This window comes from Equus caballus, chromosome 4 (genome assembly GCF_041296265.1).
Source record: "Equus caballus isolate H_3958 breed thoroughbred chromosome 4, TB-T2T, whole genome shotgun sequence".
NCBI lineage: Eukaryota > Metazoa > Chordata > Mammalia > Perissodactyla > Equidae > Equus > Equus caballus.
This window is the reverse complement of record NC_091687.1, coordinates 36,258,338-36,280,950: the sequence shown is the minus strand read 5'-3', so window position 1 is coordinate 36,280,950 and position 22,613 is coordinate 36,258,338. Positions and strand designations below refer to the sequence as shown.

Sequence of the window (22,613 nt, the reverse complement as noted above, 5' to 3'; positions counted from 1 at the left end):
CTAGAAAATAATATGGGTTTGCAAATCCTTCCATGAGCACAGTCATCCATCCCACCTGTCAAAACCAAAAGTTTACCAAATTGTGGCAAATATAAAAGAGGTGGCTAGTCATTCTCAACAATCTTAAGAGCATTAATTATCGATTCTTTAGCTAATTTAGATACAACAGGTTGTTCTCTAATGCCATCTTTACCAAATTCATCACGCAATACTAGAAGTTGGAGGCAAAAAAAGAATCAAGCTCCTTCTCCTGTCCCCCCAAAAGTAATGGTTACGCGATTCCAGATGAGTATAAGTTTCTTGAAAATTTTTTGCTGTTTGATAATGGAGAGCATGATGTAGACAGAATTTTGGTATTTTGGCACAGAGTCTGGCTTAGATGATTTGGTGAAATCTAAGGACTGGGCGTGTGATGGAACATTTAAATGTAGTCCAGATATGTACTACATGTTTCATTATGTCTTTTTTAATGTCCCTCTTTTATTTTTCATTATTTTATGTTTTATGGCAAAATTGCTTTATGGGCAGTTAGTTATACGGCAGAAATGCTTGTGGCAGAGACATCTACAGCAAAGATGCTTATGGTGAGTGTACCCAGAACCGTGATTACCACCCCAATCAAAATATAGAACGTTTCTCTCATCTCAGAAGGTTATTTTATTCCTTGTTCCTATCTCCCTTCTCTCTCCCACCATAGGTAACCACTCTTCTGATTTCTATTATCATAAACAATTTTTTTCTGTATTTCAGCTTCATATAAATGGAATCATATACTTTATATGTTTTGGGTCTGAATTATTTTGCATAACATAATATTTTTATGTTTAATCCATGTTGCAACATGTATCAGTTGTTCATTCCTTTTTATTGCCAAGTAGTATTTCATTGTGTGAGTATGCCACAGTTTATCCATTCACCTGTTGATGGATATTTGGGTCGTTTCTAGTTTTTGGCTTTTATGAATAATGCTACTATGAACATTTGTAACAGGTGTTTTTGTGGACATATGTTTTTTCTTGGAATTAATGGATCATATGTTTAGTGAGTGTTTAACATTCAGAAATTGCTAGTTTTCAACTCTCCCCTCGAGCAATATATGAGAGTCCCAGTTGTTACACATACTGTCACTGAGTGTGAACTGGTATCTCGTGTAGTTTTTTAAAAAATTGAGAAGAAATTCACATAACATAAAATTCACCATTTTAACCATTTTGAAGTGTATAATTCAGTGACTTCTAGTGTATTCACAATTCACAGTGCAACAATCACCACTAATTCCAGAGCATCTTCAACACCGCAAAACGAAACCCAACACCCATTAAGCAGTCATTCACCATTCCCCGTTCTCTTCAACCCCTGGCAACCACTAATCTGCTTTCTGTCCCTCTAGATTTGCCAATTATAGACATTTCATATAAATGGAATCATAAACTATGTGTTCTTTTGTGCCTGGCTTCTTTCATTTAGTGTGTTTTCAAGGGTTGTCCATGTTGTAGCATACATCAGTACTTCTTTCTTTTTTCTATGGCTGAATAAAATTCCCATGTAGGGATACACCACATTTTGTTTGTCCAATCATCAATTGAACATTTGGGTTTTTTCCACTTTCGGCTGTTGTGAATAGTAATGCTCTTAACAATTGTTTACAAATTTTTGGTAGACTGTGTGTTTTTAATTCTCTTGGGTATATACCTTGGAATGGAGTTGCTGAATAATATGATAATTCTATGTTTAATATTTTGAGGAACTGCCAAACTGTTTTTCACAGTGGCCGCGTCATTTTACATTCATACCAGCAGTGTAAAAAGTTTCCCATTTCTCCACATTCTCATCAACACTTCTTTCCTTTTTTTTAAATTATAGCCTTCCTACTGGGTATGAAGTGGTGTTTCCTTGTGGTTTTGATTTGCATTTCCCTAATAATGAGTAATGTAGAGCATCTTTTCATGTGCTTATTGGCCGTTAGTATATTTTCTCTGAATAAATGTCTATTCAGGTCTTTTGCCCTTTTTTTTTTTTTTTCGCCCTTAGGAAGATTAGCCCTTAGCTAACATCTGCTGCCAATCCTCCTCTTTTTTGCTGAGGAAGCCTGGCCCTGAGCTAACATCGTGCCCATCTTCCTCTTCTTTATATGTGGGACGCCTGCCACAGCATGGCTTGCCAATCGGTGTCATGTCCGCACCTGGGATCCGAACTGGTGAACCCTGGACCGCCAAAGCAGAACGTGTGAACTTAACTGCTGCGCCACAGGGCTGGCCCCTTTTGCCTATTTTTTAATTGGGCTTTTGTCTTTTTGTTGTTAAGTTGTAAGTATTCTTTAAGTATTTTGTATATCAGATTCTTAACAAATATATAATTTGCAAAAATTTTCTCCAATTCCATGGCTTGTCTTTTCACTTTTTTGATAATCCTTTGATACACAAAAGTTTTAAATTTTGATAAAGTCCAATTTTATTTATGTTTATCTTTTATCTCTTTTACTTGTGGTGTCATATTTAGAACCCTATTGCCAAATGGAAGGTCATTTAATTTTATTCCATATTATCTTTGAAGAGTTTTATAGTTTTAGCACTTACACTTAGATCTTTGACCCATTGTGAGTTAATTTGTGTACATGGTGTGAGCTGAGGGTCCAGCTTCATTCTTTTGCATATGCATATCCATTTGTCTCAATACCATTTGTTGAAAAGACTGTTCTTTCATCATCGAATGGTCTTTGCAACCTTGTTAAAATTTAGTCGACTGTAGATGTATGGGGTTGTTTCAGGACTATCAATTCTATTCCGTGATCTGTATGTTTATCCTTATGCCATTACTACACTGTTTTAATTACTAAAGCCTTTTAGTAAATTTTGAAATTGGGAAGTGTGAATCCTCCAATTTTCTTCTCCTTTTTCAAGATTGTTTTGGTTATTCAGGATCCCTTGAAATTTCATATGAGTTTTAGCATCAGCTTGTCCATTTTTGCAAAAAGGCAGTGGGAATTAGTAGTGATTGTATTGAATTTGTAGAATGCAGGCATGTGCTGCATAGCATGTACAATGGTGTTCCTGTAAGATTAGTACCATTTAGCCTAGGTGTGTAGTAGGCTATACCATCTAAATTTGTGTAAGTACACTCTTGATGTTTGTACAATGACAAAATCACCTAACAACATGCGTTTCTCAGAATGTATCCTGATTGTTAAGCTACGGATGACTGTATAACATCTAAGTGTGGATCTTTTTGGCTTTATCCCACCAGGAATTCATTGAGCTTGTTGGATGTGTAGATTCGTTTCTTTTATCAAAGTTAGGAAGTTTTTGGCCATTATTCTTTTTCTTTCTCTCCTCTTCTCTCCTTCTGGGACTCCCATTATGTGTGTGTTGCTATGCTTGATAATATCCACAGGTTTCCTAGGCTCTGTGCATTTTTCTTCATTCTTTTTCTTTCTGTTCCTCAGATTGAGTGATCTTAATTGGTCTTTCTTCAAGTTTGCTGATTCTTTCTTCTGTCCTCTCAAATATGCTTTTGAGCCCCTCTAGCAAGTTTTTTATTTCAATTTTTATTTTTATATTCTTTCTACTTTTTTTGGTTCTAATTTGCTCTTCTTTTTCTAGTGTCTCTTAGGAGAGGGCCTTGGATCATTGACTTTTAGATCTTTTCTGATATAAGCATATAATGCTGTAAATTTGCTTGTAAGCTCTGCTTTAGGTACATCTCACAATGTTTGGCAATTCTCACCATTTTCTAATTCTATGTAAGTTTTGGGAAGTATTGTGTGAATTCCACAAAACTAAAGAGATTTGGGATTTTGGTTATGATTTCTATGAATCTATAGATCAGTTTGGAAGAATTAATATCTTTATAGCATTTGTTGTTTTGGTCCATGAAATAGTATATTTCTCTGTATTAAAACCTTGAAATCAGTGAAACTTTATATTTTTTTCTACAGGTGTCTTGAGAATCTTTTGTGAGATTTATTGCCAAGTACGTGAAATTCTGCCATGCTACTGTACATACCGTTTATTTTAAATTTCTTTTTCTGTGTTTTCCTGGTATATAGAACTATAGTTTAATTTGGCATGTTGATTTTTATAGCTAGCAACATTGCTAAATTCTTATTAATTCTAATAATTAAGTTATGGGTTTAAATTTCCTGTGTTCACAATTGTGTTGTCTGCAAATAATGATACTTTGTTTACTTAGAAACGATATATATTTTTTGCCTTACCTGGATGGTTAGGACCTCTAATAAAATATTAAATACGAGTAGTGATAATGTACATCCTTATCATGTTCTTGATGTCAAAGGAAAAACTTTCAACACTTCATCATTAAGTCTAAAAATGCCCTTTGATTTCTACTTTGAGCCATGAGATATTTAGAAATGTGTTATTTAGTTGCCCGGCATTTTGGAGAATCCACAGGTTTTTCTGTTATTGTTGTCTAGTTTAACTTCCTTGTTGTCATAGAATATATTTTGTATGATTTGTGTATATGTGTAATCTTTTTTTTGATATTTTCTTTTTATTTTTTTATTGCAGTAACATTGGTTTATAATGTATATACATTTCAGGTGTACCTCATTATATTTTGATTCCTGTGTAGATTACATCATGTTCACCACCCAAAGACTAATTACAATCCATCACTACACACATGTGCCTAATCACCCCTTTCGACTTCTTCCCTTCCCCCTTCCCCTCTGGTAACCACCAATCCAATCTGTCTCTATGTGATTGTTTATTGTTGTTTTTATCTTCTACTTATGAGTGAGGTAATACGGTATTTGACTTTCTCCCTTTGACTTATTTCACTTAGTGTAACACCTTCAAGGTCCATCCATGTTGTCACAGATGGCCAGATTCCATCATTTCTTTTGACTGAGTAGTATTCCATTGTGTATATCTACCACATCTTCTTTATCAGTTCATCCCTTGAAGGCACTTAGGTTGCTTCCACGTCTTGGCTATTGTGAATAATGCTGATGAACATAGGGGTGCATGTATCTTTACAGATGCATGTTTTCATGTTCTTTGGCTAAATGCCCAACAGGAGAATAGCTGAATTGTATGGTAGTTCTATTCTTAATTTTTTGAGGAATCGCCATACTGTTTTCCATAGAAGCTGTACCAGTACCAGCACTGTATGAGGGTTCCCTTCTCTCGACATCCTCTCCAACAATTGTTGTTTCCAGTCAAGTTAGGTATAGCCATTCTGACGGGAGTAGGGTGATATCTCACTGTAGTTTTGATTTGCATTTCCTGGATAGCTAATGATGTTGAACATCTTTTGATGTGCCTGTTGGCCATCTGTATATCTTCTTTGGAGAAATGTCTGTTCAGATCTTTTCCCCATTTTTTAATTGGGTTACGAGTTTTTCTGTTGTTGAGATGGATGAGTGCTTTGTGTATTTTGGATATTAACCCCTTATCAGATATATGGTTTGTAAATATGTTCTCCCAATTGCTAGATTGTCCTTTTGTTTTGCTGATCGTTTCCTTTGCTGTGCAGAAGCTTTTTAGTTTGATGTAGTCCCATTTGTTTATTTTTTTGTTTCCCTTGCCCAGTCATACATGGTACTTGAAATTATGCTGCTAAGACCAATGTTGAAGAGTGTACTGCCTAAGCTTTCTTCTAGAAGTTTCATGATTTCAGGTATTACATTCAAGTCCTTAATCCATTTTGAGTTAATTTTTGTGTATGGTGTAAGATAATGGCCTGCTCTGATTCTTTTGCATGTGGCTGTCCAGTTTTCCCAACATCATGTATTGAAGAGACTTTTCTTTCTCCATTGTATGTTCTTGGCTCTCTTGTCGAAAATTAGCTGTCCGTAGATGTGTGGGTTTATTTCTGGGCTCTCAATTCTGTTCCATTCATCTTTGTGCCTGTTTTTGTTCCAGTACCATGCTGTTTTGATTGCTATAGCATTGTAGTACATTTTGAAATCAGACAGTGTGATGCCTCTAACTTTGTTCTTTTTCTCAGGATTCCTTTGGCTATTCAGGGTCTTTTGTTGTTCCATATAAATTTTAGGATACTTTGTTCTGTCTTTGTGAAAAATGTCATTGGAACTTTGATAGGGATTGCATTGAATCTGTAGATTGCTTTAGGAAGTATGGACATTTTAACGATGTTAATTCTTCCAATCCTAGAGCATGGAATATCTTTCCATTGCTTTGTGTCATCTTCTATTTCTTTCAACAATGTTTTATAGTTTTTGGTGTACAGGTCTTTCACCTCTTTGGTTAAGTTTATTCCTAGATATTTTATTTTTTTGTTGCCATTGTAAATGGGATTATATTTTTAATTTCTCCTTCTGCTACTTCGTTGTTAGTGTATAGAAATGCAACTGATTTTTGTATCTTGATTTTGTTTTCTGCAACTTGACCATATTTATTTAATATTTCTTAAAGTTCTTTGGTGGATTCTTTAGGATTTTCTATATATACAATCATGTCATCTGCAAATAATGACAGTTTCACTTCTTCCTTTCCAGTTTGGCTCCGTTTATGTCTTTTTCTTGCCTGATTGCTGTGGCTAGGACTCCAAATACTGTGTTAAATAAGAGTGATGAAAGTGGGCATCCTTATCTGGTTCCTGTTCTTAGAGGGATAGCTTTCAGTTTTTCTCCATTGAGAATGATGTTAGCTGTGGGTTTGTCATACATGGCCTTTAGTATATTGAGATACTTTGCTTCTGTATCTGTTTTATTTAGAGTTTTTATCATAAATGGATGTTGAGGTGTCTGTCGTAATTTCTCCTATTTCATTTCTGATTTTATCTATTTGAGACTTCTCTCTTTTTTCTTAATGAGTCTCACTAAAGGCTTGTCAATTTTGTTTATCTTTTCAAAGAACCAGCTCTTGGTTTCATCAGTCTTTATCTATTGTTTTTAAAGTCTCTATTTCATTTATTTCTGCTCTGATTTTTATTATTTCCTTCCTTCTACTGATTTGGGGCTTTGTTTGTTCTTCTTCTTCCAGTTCCTTTAGGTGCGGGATTAGATTGTTAGATTGTTGCTGAGGTAAGCCTGTATTGCTATAAACCTCCCCCTTCGAACTGCTTTTGGTGTATCCCATAGATTTTCGCATGCCGTATTTTCATTTTCATTTGTCTCCAGGTATTGTTTGATTTCTCCTTTGATTTCTTTATTGACCCAGTCATTGTTCAGTAACATTTTCTTTACTCTTCACATATTTGTGGCTTTTCTGATTTTCTTCCTGTAGTTGATTTCTAGTTTTATGCCGTTGTGATCAGAAAAGATGCTTGGTATTATTTCGATCTTCTTAAATTCATTGAGACTTGTTTTGTGCCCTAACATGTGATCAATCCTGGGGAATGTTCCATGGGCATTTGAAAAGAATGTGTATTCTGTCGTTTTGGAATGGAATGTTCTGTATATATCTACTAAGTCCATCTGGTCTAATTTGTCACTTAAGGCCAATGTTTCCTTATTGATCTTCTGTTTGGATGATTTATCCATTGGTGTAAGTGCAGTGTTAAAGTCCCCGACTATTATTGTGTTACTGTCTATTTCTCCTTTTATGTCTGTTAATAATTGCTTTATATATTTAGGTGCTCCTATGTTGGGTACGTAGATACTGACAAGTGTTATATCCTCTTGTGGGGTTGTCCCGTTTAGCATTATGTAGACCCTTCTTTGTCTCTGTTACAGTTTTTGTTTTAAAGTCTATTTTGTGTGATATAAGTATGGCTACCCCTGCTTTCTTTCCATTGCTGTTTTCACGGAGTATCTTTTTCCAACCCTTCACTTTCAGGTTGTGAGTGTCTTTAGGCCTGAAGTGTGTCTCTTGTATGCAGTATATATATGAGTCTTGTTTTTTAATCCAATCGGCCACCCCATGCGTTTTGATTGGAGCATTTAGTCCATTGACATTTAAAGTAGCTATTGATAAGTATGTACTTATTACCATTATGTTACTTTTTTTCTGAGTGTTTTAGTAGTTCTTCTCTATTCCTTTCTTCCTCTCTTGCTTTCTTCTCTTGTGGTTTGATGGCTTTCTTTAGTATTACGTTTGGGTTCTTTTCTCTTAATTTTTTGTGTATTTAGTGTAGGTTTCTGATTTCTAAATTACCATCAGGTTCATATATAATAACCTATATATAGAAATCTGTATTAAGTTTATGGTCTCTTTAGTTTGATTTCTTTCTAAAAGCTCTACTCTTTTACTCCCCTCCTCCCACATTTTATGTTTTTGATATCATATCTAACCTCTTTTTTTGTGTGTGTGTATCCGTTATGCTCTTATCATGGAAATACGTAATTGTAGTACTTTGTCTTTTGACCTTCATATTATCTTCCATAGATGGTTGATCTGCTACCTTTACTGTATTTTTGTCTTTACCAGTGATTTTATTGCTTTTTTTTTTTTTGATAATTTCCTTATTCCCATTTATGGTCTTCTCTTTCCCACTTAAATAATTCTCTTTTGCATTTCTTGTAAAAGTAGTTTCTTGGTGATAAACCCTTTAATTTTTGCTTGTCTGGGAGATTCTTTATCTCTCCTTGCATTTTGAATGATAACTTTGCTGAGTAGAGTATTCTTTGCTGTAGATTTTTTCCTTTCAGCACTTTAAATCTATGGTGGCACTCCCTTCTAGCCTGTAAGGTTTTGGTGAGAAGTCAGCTGATACCCTTATGGGGTTTCATTTGTATGCCACTTGTTGCCTTTCTCTTTCTCTGTTTATGTTTAATTCTTGACTTTTTAATTATAATGTATCTTGATGCGGGCCTTGGGTTTATCTTGTTAGGTGCTCTCTGTGCTTCCTGTACCTGAATGTGTGTTTCCTTCCTTAGGTTAGTAAAGTTTCCACCTATTATTTCTTCAGATAGATTCTCTGTTCCTTTGTCTCTCTCTTCTCCTTCTGGGACACCTATAATGCAAATGTTAGTGTGCTTGATGTTGTCCCAGAGTTCTCTTAGACTGTTCTCATTCTTTTTAATTCTTTTTTCTTTTATCTCTTCTGCTTGAGTGATTTCCTGTAGTGTTTTGTCTAGCTCACTGATCCTTTCTTCTGTATCATCTGCTCTGTTATTGAGTCCATCTAATGAATTTTTTGTTTCCAGTATTGTATTCTTTATTTCTATTATTTATTTATTTTATTTTTAGGAAGAGTAGCCCTGAGCTAACTGCTGCCAATCCAGCTCTTTTTGCTGAGGAAGACTGCCCTGAGCTAACATCCATACCCATCTTCCTCTGCTTTCTATGTGGGACGCCTACCACAGCATGGCGTGCCAAGCGGTGCCATGTCTGCACCTGGGATCCGAACCGGTGAACCCCGGGCTGCCGAAGCAGAATGTGCAAACTGAACCGCTGCGCCACCGGGCCGGCCCCTGTTCTTTATTTCTGATTGGCTCTTTTTTCTATTTTCCAGTTCTTTGTTGAAATTCTCACTGAGTTCATCTATTCTTCTCTCAACATCAGTGAGCATCCTTATGACTTTTGGATTGAACTCTTTATCTGGTAAATTGGTTACTTCTGTTTCATTTGGTTCTTTTTCTGGGGTTTTGTCCTATTCCCTTACTTGGAATGTATTCCTTTGCCTCCTCATTTTTCCTTTTTCTCTGTACTTATATCCACATATTAAGTGGGTCAGCAATGTCTTTTGATCTTGGACAGGTGGCCTTTCATAAGAGATGCCTTATGAGGCCTAGCAGAGTCCTTCTCTCTCATCACCAACTCCAAATGTTCCAGGAGTGACCCTTGGGTGGGCTACGTGTGTCCTTCTGTTGTGGCACGCTTGCTCTTCCTCTGGGTGCCCAGGGAGGCTAGGCTGTCCCCCTGGCCAGCTGGTTGTAATTCTTAACTGCATGTGGCTGCTGTGGTCCCTTCAGTCACTTATTGGGCATGAGGAGCCCCAGCACAGTTGGCTGCAAGGTCTAATAGCACATTCCTGTTGCAGTTTTCCTGTTAAGTGAGTTGGCCCCCAGTGTGGCTGATTGCTATGCTCAGTGGCTTACAATTTCTTTAGGTCTCTGTTCTGCAAGTCTCTTGTCAGTTCTCTCAAGATTGCAGCTGAGTGATGCTGGCCCCAGCCACGTAAGCACCCAATTGTTTCAGGCTTTGGAAGGTGAGGTTGGTTCCCTATGTGGCTGTTTGAGAAGCATACGTCTCCTCAGCTGACAAGCCCCACTACTCACAGGGCCACACACATTGTCAACACAGTCCTGCTTCATGTGCGCACTCCACTTCCCTTAAGCGGATCCAGTTATCCCACTGCAGAGGCCCCACACACTCCACCAGCTTCTTACGCATAACCTGCCCTGCAGAGACAGACCGTCTTGCCCAGCTGCAGAGGATCAAGGCACCCAGTACGTGCAGGCCCACAAGTTGCCTGAGGGCCTGCTATTGGGTTGTGCGAGTCCCTAGGCCAGGTTTCCTGTGCTGGCTGAGCTGGACTAAATCTGTGCTCTAGTGGGTGTGGCAGATTCTTGGCTAATAGGGCAGACCCTGGGCTAATAGGCCAGAGGAAGAACTCAATGGCATCCACCAACATCTGTGTCAACATGGCTTTACTTGATCACAGTAGTGGCTGCCGCCAATATCTCAGTGCCTGGAGAGGTCTCACCTCTCACCGAGATGCACCCAGAACCTTTCAGGTGAGTCTCTTCACCAAAGGACTGTACACCTTTCTTTCTGGTGATTTTAGGATGCTTTCTGAAATGGGTGAATTTGTGCGTGGGCCTTTTAAGAGCTGGTTTCTTTTCCTTACATCTGATAGCTTTTCTGGAGGTATTCCATGTTGTTGTCAATAGCCAGCAAAGCTGGATGTTATGACACTTGTCTCAGGTGTGCTGAGTGCAACAGCTGCTTGTAGCGGTAATGCTCCCCTGCTCAGGTCCCCTACTCTGTCAGGGAAGCCTGCATACCTTAGGATTCCTTCCTGCTGGCCATGAAGTGCCATTGCTTGTGCAGGTGGGTTTTTTAATCTCCTGAAAGGATTTCTGCCTCTTCTACCTCAGTAAGGATTGTCACTTGTTGAAGTGCTTCTTTTTGTTTAGTTTTCAGTTCTTTCTCAGGGCTACTTCTTTCCAGAGTAGTTGTAAATTTGTTGTGTCTGTGGAAGGAGGTGAGTTCAGAGTCTGCCTGTGCCACCATCTTGACACCTGCTGCATGATTTAATTCCTTTTAATTTCATTGACACCTGTTTCATGGCCCAGAATAAGTTCTGTCATGGTAAGTTGTTTGTGTTTGTGTGTCTGTGTGTGTTTATTTTCCTCAGTAGCAAAAGAGTAATTTCATACTTTAGGGTGGCCTAAATGATGAATGTTGTTACATAGTCTAAAATTTTCCATGGAAGTAGCCACTACCAAATGAAGGATTGTTTATGCATTTAAAATTTTTTAGTAATTTGTGTAATTGAATACTATCAGCTGTGAGAAACCCACGTACATAATGAAGAGCGTTGTATCTCCTGTGTTACAGTGATTAACTTACATTGTACTGACTCAGATGACCAACTCATAAAATTCAATAAGGATTTTTCTTCTATTTTCATTCAGTATGTACTATTTCATTTTTGTGGTAAGGTTTGTGTTTGTTTATGTACAAAATATTCATAGCCTTTTCACCACCCAAAATTGTGCAAATTATAATCTGAGTATTTGTTCAACAAATGTTAAAATTATAGATATTTTGAAAACACAAAGAAAATGAAATTCACAGATGCAATTATAATTCACAGGTAAATTCTATCAAATATTTAAGGAATAAATAATCCCAACCTTACCCAAACTCTTCCAAAAGAGAAAATAGTCTCCAACTCATTTTGTGAGATAAGCATTGCTTTGATATAAAACTCAATAAAGATAGTGTAAGAAAGACCAGGAAACTAGGAAATATTTTGAAAAGTATGAAAATGACAGCACAATGTATCCACATTTATGAGATGCAGCTCAAGCAATGTTCAAAAGGGAATTTTTGGCATTACCATGCCTATATTAGAAAAGGAGAGAGGTCCTAAATCAATAACATGAACAAACCTAAAGTAAAAAGAAAACATATAATAAAGATGGTAAGAGAAAACCATGGTATAGAAAACAAACACAATAGAGAGAATGAGATCAAAATTTGGTTCTCTGAGAAGATCAATAAAATTTATAACTCTCTTGACAGATTGATGAGGAAAAAGAGGAGACACAAATTAACCAATATAAACAAAGAGAGGTAACATACCTACAGAACTTATAGCCATTAAAAGGACAATAAAGCAGTATTATGAACAAAGCAATATTATGAAAAACCTTATGCTCATAAATTCATCAATTTAAATGAAATGGGAAAATTCCTTGAAATATACCAACTACTACAGCTTACACAAGAAGAAATAAATAAGCTAAATATCCTTAGGTCTACTAAAGTAAACCTCAGATCCAGATGGCCCAATTCTGTCACGCAGTAATCAAAAGAAGACAAAGACATTACAAGAAAAGAGAATTATGCAACAGTATTCTTCATGAACACTGATGTTAAAATTCTTAGCAAAAATTTAACAAATAAAAACTAATGATATACAAAGAGGAGAAAATATCAGGTGCAAGTGGGGTTTATCCTAGAAATGCAAAGAAGGTTAAACATTAAGTATTCGAGCAATGTAAATCACCAGACTAAAAAGGAAAAGCCATATGATCATCTCAATAGGTGCTGTTAGCTATTTATTCATGTGTAATAAATTACTCCAAAATGTAGTGATTTGAAACAACAAATATTTATCATTTCACACTTTCTGTGTGTCAGGAATCTGGATGTGGCTTAGCTGGGTTAGCTTGGTCTTTCACAAGGATATAGGGAACGTGTTGGCTGAGGTTACATTTATCTCAAGGCTCAACTGGGGAGGGATCTGTTTCCAGCCTCACTAATGTAGTTTTTAGCAAAATTTAGTTTCCTATGGTTTGTTGGACTGAAGGGCCTCAGTTCCGTGCTGCTGTTGGCTGGAGGCTGCCCTTGGTGCCCAGTGGGCCGCTCCATAGGGCAGTTCACACCATGACAGCTTGTATCATCAGAACAGGCAAGTAAGAGGAAACAAAGAGTCAACTAAGATGGAAGCCACAGTCTTTTATAACTTAATCTTAAAAGTGACATTTTATCACTTTTGCCCTATTCTTTAGAAGTGGCACAGGGAACAAAAGAAAGAAATAGATAAAGATATGGCAAATAACTCCATGAAAAGATGCGTAATATTACTCCTTGGGAAAATGAAAAGTTGTACAACGATGAGATATCACTACTTAGGTAAAATTTTAAAAAATTACCGTACCAAGTGTTGTTAAGGATGTGGAACTTGCATGCTGGTGGGAATATAAAATGATACAATTGCTTTGGAAACATTTTGACATTTTCTTAAACATGCATTTGCCATTTGATCCAGCCATTTTATTTCTGCTTATTTACTCAAGACTTAAATGCGGATATTCAAAGCTCCTTTGTACTAGTCCCCAACTGGAAACAACCCAAATTTCTAAGAATAGGTGTGAATGGATAAAGAAATTGTAGCATATCCATGCAGTGGAGTACTACTCAGTAATAGAAAGGAACTAAGTATCAATACATCCAATAAGATGAATGAGTTTCCAAATAAAGATAGTGAATGAAAGAAGCCAGAAAAAAAGTGGTACATACCGTATGGTTCTACTCATGTGAAATTCTCAAAAATGCATACTGATCTGCAGTGATAGCAGATAAATATTTGCTTCAGAGCAGCAAGGGGTGCTAGAAAGTAATTACAAAGAAGCAAGAGGAAACTTAATGGGAATGCCATGCCAGTTGTGTTCATTTGTTGATTGGTGATGATTTCACAGGTGGTCAGAACTTAAGTTGTGAACGTTAAATATGTGTAGTTCATTGTATGTCAGTTATTCTCAATAAAATTTAAAGAAAGAAAGAAAATAAAGATATATTTTATATATACGTACAAAGGAATATTATTCAACCATGAGAGAGAAGGAAATCCTACCGTTTGTGACAACATGGATGGGCCTTTAAGGGCATTATGCTAAGTGAAATGAGCCAGACAAAGAAGGCAAATACTGCATGGTATCACTTATATGTGGAATCTTAAGAAAGAAAAATTCAAACTCACAGCGACAGAGAGTAAAAGTATGGTTGTCAGGGGGGTGGGGGAGTGGGCCACTGGGTGGGGGAAATAGGAAGAGGTTGTAAAATGGTACAAACTTTCAGCTGTAAGATGAATAAGGTCTGAGGATCTAATGTAAAATATGGTGACTATAGTTGATAACACTGTGTTGCATAATTGAAATTTGCTAAGAGAGTAGAACTTAAATGTTCTCACCAAAAAAACCCAAAGATGAATATGTGAGGTGATGGCTGTGTTTATTAAGTAGACAGGAGCAATCTTTTCACAATGTATATGTACATCAAATCACCACAATGTACATTTTAAATATGTTACAATTTTTTATGTCAGTTTTACCTCAGTAAAGCTGAAATAACAAAAGAAATAAAGGAGAGAAAATCTTTGTAGTAAATTAGAATTAAGAAAATTCCTTAGTGGATGAAGAGTCTCTGTAAAAAAAAAAAAAAGTCTAGAGCAAACATCATTGTAACAGGGAATTTTAGAAGAATTCTTTTTAAATTCAGAAATGGGACAGAGATACTCATTTCTGCCACTCTTTACCTAACATTGTATTGGATATCCTAGCCTGTGCAATAAGAAAATTAAATTGGTAGCATGATGATTGGGAATGGCAGAAAGCCAACTTATTATTTGCAGACAATGTAAACTTTTATATAAAAACTCAGAAGAGTCTATAAATCAATAATTAGAAATAATGGATTTGTTTTAGCAAGGTTGGCTGGATATAAGATATACAAAATTGGGGCCGGCCCCGTGGCCGAGTGGTTAAGTTCACACGCTCTGCTTCGGCAGCCCGGGGTTTCCCCGGTTCAAATCCTGGGCATGGACATGGCACCACACATCAGGCGACGCTGAGGTGGCATCCCACATACCACAACTGGAAGGACTCACAACTAAAAATACACAACTATGAACCGGGGGGCTTTGGGGAGAAAAAGGAAAAATAAAAAAATCTGAAAAAAAAAATATACAAAATCAGTTGTGTGTGCTAACCGCAAAGAGAATATGTAATTAAAAGGAAGACACTATTTATATTAACATTAGAAACTACGAGGTATCTAGAGCTAGATCTGCCACAAATACGCAAGATGTCTGTAGCACAAATTTTTAAACTTTTCAGAACAACGTTTAGGAAGACCTGAAAAAATGAAGGAATAGACTATATTCTTGGGTATTAATTCTCTCCAGATTTATCTATAGATTCAATTCAGTTCCAATCAAAATTCTGAAGAAGTTTTTCAAGGAATTTGGTAAGATGATTTTCAAATTTATATGAAGGACCAAAAGCCGAGAGTAGCCAGGACACTCCTGAACAAGAGGAATGGGGAGGGTGGACTTGCCTTACCAAATATAGGGACTTACTATGACTCAATAATACAGTGTGGTATGGTAAAGATAGATAATAGACCAATAGATTAGAGTCTAGAAACAGTTCCACACAGAAATAGAACTTAGGTATGACAAAGTAATGTGTCAGTTTAGAGGAGAAAGGAGGGATTATTTAATAATTGGAGCTGGAGAAATTAGTTATCTGTTCTCACAGGGAAAAAGATGAAATTGAATCTCTACTTCACATGCTATTAAAAAATTCTGTGTGAATTAAGGACTTAAAAGTTTTAAAGTTTTGCTATCAATAAATTTTAGGGAGAAAATATAGCTGAATATCTTTTGGACTTTTGAGTGGGGAAAGATTGCTTAAAGAAGACACGAAAAGGTGTTGTCTACAAAGGAAAAGATCAATAAATTTGGCAACATTAAATTAAGAATTTTGACCCTTATCTTACACTATACACAAAAATCAACTCAAAATGGATTAAAGACTTAAATGTAAGACCTGAAATAAAACTTCTAGAAGAAAACAGGAGAAAAGCTTCATAACATGATCTTGGTAATGATATTTGGGATATGACACCAAAAACACAGACAATAAAAACAAAAGACAAGTGGGACTACATCAAATAAAAAAGCTTCTATATGGCGAAAGAAACAATCGACAGAGTGAAAAGACAGTCTAAAGAATGAGAGAAAATATTTACAAACCATATATCTGATAAGGGATTAGAATCCAAAATATATAAGTAGCCTCCTACAACTCGATAACAAAGAAATAACTTATTTAGAAACTGGGTTAAGGACTTTAATAGACATTTTTCCAAAGAAGACATGCAAAAAGCCAACAGGAACATGAAAAGACTCTGAGCGGCACTAATCATCAGGCAAATAAAGTTAAAATCACAAGCTGTTACCTCACACTTGTTACAATGGCCATTATCAAAAAACAAAAACAAAACTAGTGCTGGTGAGGATGTGGAGAAATCAAAACCTGTGCATTGTTGGTGAGAAATGTAAAATGGTGTAGCTGCTATGGAAAACAATAGAGATTATTCAAAAAATTTAAAATTGAACAACCATATGACCTAGCAATCCTTCTTCTGGATATTTATCTGAAAGATTTGAAATCAGGCTCTTGAAGAAATATTTGTACCCCCAAGTTCGTTGCAGCATTTTGTACAATTCAAGAGGTGGACGCAATCTAAATGTCTATCAATAGACAAGTGAGTAATCAAAATACAGTATATACATACAATAGGGTATTATTTAGCCTTATAAAAGAAGGAAATCCTGTTATATGCTACAACATGGATGAACTTTGGAGGCATTATGTTGGGTGAAACAAGCCAGTCGCAGAAGGAGGAATACTACGTGATTGCACTTACGTGAGGTATCTAAAGTAGTCAGCCTCTTAGAATAGGAAAAGAAGATGGTGGTTGCCAGGGCCTAGGGAGAGGGGGAAAAAGAGAATTGCTATTTCATGGGTATAGAGCTTCAGTCACACAAGATGAAAAACTTCTAGAGATCTTCTGTATAACAAGGTACATATAGTTAACAGTGCTGTACTATATACTTAAAAATTTAAGAAGATAGATTTCATGTTGTATGTTTTTTAATTCAAAAAATTGAGAACTTTCATTTATCAAAAAATACTTTAAAGAAACTGGAAAGACAGATTATAGACTCTGAGAGGATATAATTTACACATCCTACAAATAATTTGTATTAAGAATAAAAGATTCCTCAAACCAATAAGAAAAATATAAATGCCTCAAAAGAAAAATGGGCAAAGATATAAATGGACATATTACAGAAGAGGCAACACATACTGCTAATAAAAATGTGGAGAGATGTTCAGCATCATTATTGATCAGGGGACATAAATCAAAACTGTAACAAGATGGCTTCTAACACATTTGAAAAAATTAAAAATTCTGATAATACTAAGTGTATATTGACTTACTATCTTCTGACTTGGATATTACTCTAATCCTTTTATTAAACCATCTCCATTATCACTTGGTTGAGTAGATTTTTATCATTAAATTATTTTCGTTTCTTCCCCCAAGAAAGTCTCCTTGATGATTCATGTTTAAAAATGTTTACCCTTTATACATGAAGACCACTTTGGCGAGGTGTAGCAAATCGTTAATACTAACCTAAGTAGGACACAGAATGCAGAAAAGGTATAGAAAAGAGGAATTTCATAGAGTTGAGGGAGAAAGCTATTCTTGCAGAACATTTTTTTTTATGTCCTAAGTTACAGAAGATATTAATATTAAAGTCATCTCTCTCACTAGTCCATATGCTCCCTGACAAAGGAACAGTATCTGCCACATAGAAGAATGGAAGGATGCAAAGAAAAAAGATAAGTAGGTTGATAAGAGTGGAGGGAATTTAAGGTGCTGGAGAATACATTATGAGTTCTAGAAAATCCACTAAGATTATTACTTCTCACTTTTTCTCCATCTACTCCCAAATCTGTGACTATGTTGTCCATTTACTCGACATTACTTTTTGGATAGATTGAAAAGGAGACTAGTTTTTCAGATCTCATTGTAAGGTGATATGTTATGATCTTAGAAGATTGTTTATACAACTTAGTTTTCGAAAATACATATATGTTAAGAAGTAATAAAAAGTCCAGTAACCTTAATTTTTGATTCTAAAAAGCTATATCTAAATTTCTGGCTTTTCCCCCTTACATTCTAAATAATTGCTGGAAATATATGATGGGTTTTTTGGCTTTAATTTCAGGGGAACATATTCAGGTTGCCAACTTTGCTGGGATGAGTATAAAAATAAAGCACTGTATGGGGCTGGCCCCGTGGCCGAGTGGTTAAGTTCGCGCGCTCCGCTGCAGGCGGCCCAGTGTTTCGTTCGCTCGAGTCCTGGGCGCGGACATGGCACTGCTCGTTAAGCCACGCTGAGGCAGCGTCCCACATGCCACAGCTGGAGGGACACACAACGAAGAGTATACAACTATGTACTGGGGGACTTTGGGGAGAAAAAGGAAAAAATAAAATCTTTAAAAAAAAAAATAAAGCACTGTAGGCCGTTTTACTCTTCTGGAGGAGGAGTATACCTGTATTCTGGCATGTGTATATTCTTTTTCCACTTAAAAGAACTGTGTTCACATAAATGAATGTTAGAAGTATGTTCTTAGACTTGAAGATTGTACATAAATTTCAAGAATTAAAAATTTTTATTTTGCAGATTTTCCCATGCACAGAAAAATACAGAAGAGTGAAATATTTATGGCATACTTAATCACCTAGATTTAACAGATCATTAACATTTAGTATATTTTTTGAAGTATTGTAAACTATAGCTGTCATAACATTTTAGCCCTTAACACTTCATTCAGTATGAATCTCTTTAAAAAAGACACTTTCTACATGACCACAATACCATTATCTCACAAACAAAATCAACAATAACTTTTTAATATTATCTAATATCCTATCCATGTTCAGATTTCTTTAGTTACCCTCAAATTCGCTTTTTAAATTTGCTTATTTGAGTCAGGATGCATTTCATTGGTAACTCTCATAAGATTCCTTTATTCGAGAACAATTCTCCCTCCCCTGCAACCTCTTTTCCCACCTTTCACTTGCTGAAGAAACCAAGACAATAGTTCTGTAGACTGGAGTAATACCCCTTCTCATACTTTGTGACACCCTTTACCGTGTTATTTTAATCTCTGAATTTCCTGTAAATCAGAAGTTAGATCTAAAGGATTGTTTAGATTCAGGTAAAACTTTTTTCCCCAGTAAATACTTGAAAGATAATGCTGCATATTTAATTTTGTGTCACAAAATCTAAGTGACTCTTATGATACTGGGACTAATCAGCATGTTCAGGTTCTAGAATTGTTTGTTTTTAAAACAGAATATATTTACTGGGATAATATGAAATTCTTGTGAAAAATTCTTTCATAACTCTGATCTGGAGTGTTCTTCATGTTCCTCAAAGTCCTTAATAGCAAGTATTCAATAAGTATTTGTTGATTTGTGTTTTAAAGTTTTTTACATATTCCTTTTCTTTAGGCTTGTTATCCCTTTCTTGTGTGAAAAGATAAGACATACTTTATTATTTCACTACAGATTTTCAGCTACTGATGTTACAAACAATAAAATATTGGAGCATAGAACTGAAGAAAAAACTTAAACCAGGTAGGTGAATAATAAAAGCCCAAAGAAATAATAAAACTGCCATTTTTACAGAGGTCGTTATTGGGATGATTAAAAAAAATTGGGATATGAACTGTAGAGCACTATCAAAATTGTTTCCTCAATTTGATAAGTATACTGTGATTATATAAGAATGTTCTGAAGTATTTAGGATGAAGGGACATGATGTGTGCAGTCTACTTTCAAATGGTTCAGAAAAATTAAACGATATGTAATGTGAAAGAGAAAGTTTGGGGAAGTTGCGGATTAATAGGAACTCATATTGCCAATGGTAGTATAAATTAGTCTAACTTTTCTGGAAAGCATTTTGGCAATTTTTCTCAAGTTTATAGTTCAGCCCAGCAATCTTACTTTTCCTGCTGTGGTAGTTGTAGGAAGACTACAAAAAGAGGTATGTATAAGGATATTTATATGAGAATGTATGAAATGAATGAATGAGTAAATGAAAAATTGGCAGTAACCTAAATATCTAACAATATGAGACTGATTAAATAAATATAATTAAAAACTGTGTAAGCATTAAAAATGATAATGTAAATCTGTATTTTTTGATACATCTATATTTTTAAGTGTCAAGCAGGCTACTAAGCCATATCAATAGTGTTCACCTATTTTTGTTTTTCAGAAAAAATGCATATACACAGATACACAAATGTTTGTACTTGTTTGATTAATTAGATGTAATATGCACTTGTGTGTGTGTGTGCATGAGTGTATATTTACACACGCATACATATACATATATAAGTGTTTGTGTATGCATAGACATTTGGAAAGATGACACCTGTATGTTGTCACTGGTTGTTTTTGAATAGTAAGTTTATGTGATTTTTATAACTGACTTTTTATAAAGAGTATATATTACTTTTCTCATCAAATTTTTCTAAGATGATACTTCTTATGAAGGTTATGTGTTTTGATTTTATACCTTTGCAACAACTTTTGCTATGCAATAAAAATAGTGCTCTATTTGCTGATAACTCTGTGCTAGATTAGAGTATCTGAGTAGTTCTTAGGCTAAATTCACAGGTTCTGAGCCTTATTGGTCAACTGCTTTCATTTTGTTACATGATGAGAATCTGTTTTCTTAATGCTCTATTAACTGTCTTACAAATGTGATGCTGCTCACATAGCTTAGCTGAAGTACATTACCATTTTTGGAAAGTCGGAGAACGTGTTCTATTAATGACAGTTGTGTAGTACCTTTGTGTATAGAACTTATATATTTACTTTTGATGGTGGTCAACAACATGTGCTTTGATATTAATACTGATTATTGTTTTTATCATTTCTTTAATTTTTTGCAGTCAATTTTGAGGACATTTTCCATTAAGCTTTTATTTTGCCTCTTGCCTTTTTTTTTTTACCAGATTTTTCTTCTGTTAGTTAAAAATATGGATCCTGAAGCAGGGGGACCACAGATTATCAAAGTGACACCTCTTCAACAAATGCTTGCCTCTTGTACTGGAGCTGTACTGACATCACTAATAGGTAGAATACTGCCACTGGTGTAGATTATGTAACTGAATGAGTCAGTGATTCCATTTGGATTTTACTGTCTGTGAGGTTCTTTGAGGTCCCTATCAATATTAATATTAAATATTCTATTAAACTTTTAAGTCTATTATCTTTTTTTAAAATAGAAAACAAGTAAATAGAATAAAATATTAGCATAATGAATAATACAGAATTTGGGTAACTTATAGTAGCAACAAATACAAATTATGTTTTACTTTGCTTGCGTTAACAGTGAATTTCTTAAATTTCTCTGGACCACATTTTTCTGTTTTTTGTAGTCTGTTTCTTATAGAAACAGCCAGATGACATAGTTAGGTGATCATTTAACATTTTAATGACTTTAAGTTGGCTAGTTCATTTAAATAAGATAAATGATTAGAACAAACAAACTAATTGCTTTAGAATGTACTATCTTACTTTAGGTCAGAACGTTAGGGTTGTAAAGACCTTAGAGATCATCTAATGTGACCTCCTCATTCTCAGATGAGGAAAAGTTTTCTTAGAACCACTGTGTGGCATTTTTTTCTACTTAGATAAAATATAGCATGCAAATTAAAAGCATTCTCCTTTGCTGTGCTGTTCCCAAATGGAATAACATAACATGGTGGTAAAAGATTTACGGCTAGCTAATTGAAATTTGCATTATCTATAGTTTTTATTTGATACAGGTGAATTTAACAGATTAGAAAGACTAATATTGTTTGATGATTGATTACTCATAATATAGAGTTATTCTCAAATATTTAAATAGACTTGTGGAACTTTTGTTCTTTAGCTTAGACAACATATTTTCTTATAAATATTAGTATTTTAGTTTTAATGCTAATGGAATTATAGTTGTAGAAATATTATAAATGACAGTACTCAGAAGTAATTACATTGTCTTCTCGTTGGTCCTCTTTAAACAAAATTCAAGGGCAAAAAATTAGAGTGTTACGTTCACAACTACTTTAAGATAATCTTACCCGTTATGTAGCCATGAGGAAAGGTATGATTCCATGTATTTTGTGTTCTTCGGACAAATATCTGTATAATTTACAGGTACCAGTTGTTAATTGAAATTTATGTATCTTCATAGTGACACCCCTTGATGTTGTTAAAATTCGACTCCAAGCCCAAAACAACCCATTTTATAAAGGTATGTGTGCTAGTTATCCTGAAACTGTTATGTTAGATTTTTAGATGTTACTGCATTCATTTTTTTTTGTTTTTAAGATTTTATTTTTCCTTTTTCTCCTCAAAGTCCCCCGGTACATAGTTATGCATTTTCAGTTGTGAGTCCTTCTAGTTGTGGCACATGGGATGCCACCTCAGCATGGCTTGATGAGAAGCGCCACGTCCAAACCCAGGAATCAAACTGGCAAAACCCCAGGCCACTGAAGCAGAGTGTGCAAACCCAACCACTCGGCCACGGGGCCGGTCCCTGCATTTATTTTTGTTTGAATCATACTGTCTTTTTGTCAGTTTTTA

General features: G+C 35.3%; 1 protein-coding gene across 25 annotated transcripts in view; it reads left to right on the top strand.

Moving 5' to 3' along the window:
* SLC25A40 (solute carrier family 25 member 40) overlaps positions 1–22,613 on the top strand; it is a 130,474-nt gene that overhangs the window by 4,233 nt on the left and 103,628 nt on the right. For 13 of the 25 annotated variants that reach the window (XR_011438138.1, XR_011438139.1, XR_011438140.1 and 10 more), the window contains exons 2-4: positions 19,539–19,607; positions 20,996–21,116; positions 22,222–22,281. Coding sequence is in view for 7 of the 25 variants with exons in the window: in XM_001489300.6 (XP_001489350.1) it covers positions 21,020–21,116; positions 22,222–22,281 (157 nt within the window). In the remaining 18 variants the exon portion in view is untranslated. Of the gene's footprint in view, positions 1–528; positions 585–2,031; positions 2,307–19,538; positions 19,608–20,995; positions 21,117–22,184; positions 22,282–22,613 lie in introns of those variants that run through there. The other 12 variants (XR_011438150.1, XR_011438148.1, XM_070265613.1 and 9 more) reach the window with 7 other exon arrangements.